Source organism: Elephantulus edwardii, unplaced genomic scaffold (assembly GCF_000299155.1).
Source record: "Elephantulus edwardii isolate Elephantulus edwardi_28Jun2011 unplaced genomic scaffold, EleEdw1.0 scaffold00274, whole genome shotgun sequence".
Classification (NCBI taxonomy): Eukaryota; Metazoa; Chordata; class Mammalia; order Macroscelidea; family Macroscelididae; genus Elephantulus; species Elephantulus edwardii.
Window position 1 is genome coordinate 2282187 of NW_006400024.1, and position 613 is coordinate 2282799.

Below are 613 nucleotides of genomic sequence, written 5' to 3' on the forward strand. Positions count from 1 at the left end.
GGGGGTTTTGGTGGTGGCCTCTGCATGTAGGAGTGGCTTTGATCAAGGCCACATGGTCAGAGGTGGTCTTCTGCAGGTGGACAGGAGTGCAGGCAGGACCAGGGGATGGATGGTTGCCTGCAGGTCACTGGGGCCGTGGACAAGGAGAGTCATCGGTTCAGGGGTGGTCTGCCAGACGATGGCCAGTAGGGCGTTGAGTTAGCTGGTCAGTGTTCCAAGGTCAGCCAGTGTGCACGTGCAGACCATCGTTTGTGGCAGAGATGAGGGGCGTCTTTTCTGCTTAGTGTCCTGACTGACGTGCAGGTGTGGGAGCGATGGGGGGAGACCCACGGTCCATCAGCTCCCTCAGTGTCCATCACGTGCAGCTGTGGTGCTTCTGCGAGGCTCTTGTTGGGCAGCTGTGGGGGTGAAGGGTGTGGGGTCAGTTCCCGACTTGCATTTCTAGTCAGTTTCTCGCTCCACATTCAGGAAGTGGGGTATGTAGCTGTGTGGCATCGAGGTGGCTGACTCACTCGGCCTCTCTGCAGGTGTTCGGCCATGGTAAGGCCAATGGGGAGCCCACCTGGGCCCTGCTGCTGACCGCCCTCATCTGTGAGATCGGCATCATCATCGC

At 59.4% G+C, this 613-nt stretch overlaps 1 protein-coding gene across 1 annotated transcript in view; it reads left to right on the forward strand.

Moving 5' to 3' along the window:
* SLC12A7 (solute carrier family 12 (potassium/chloride transporter), member 7) overlaps window positions 1-613 on the forward strand; it is a 66442-nt gene that overhangs the window by 42964 nt on the left and 22865 nt on the right. The window contains 1 exon segment of the mRNA XM_006900168.1: window positions 528-613. Coding sequence (XP_006900230.1) covers window positions 528-613 — 86 coding nt within the window.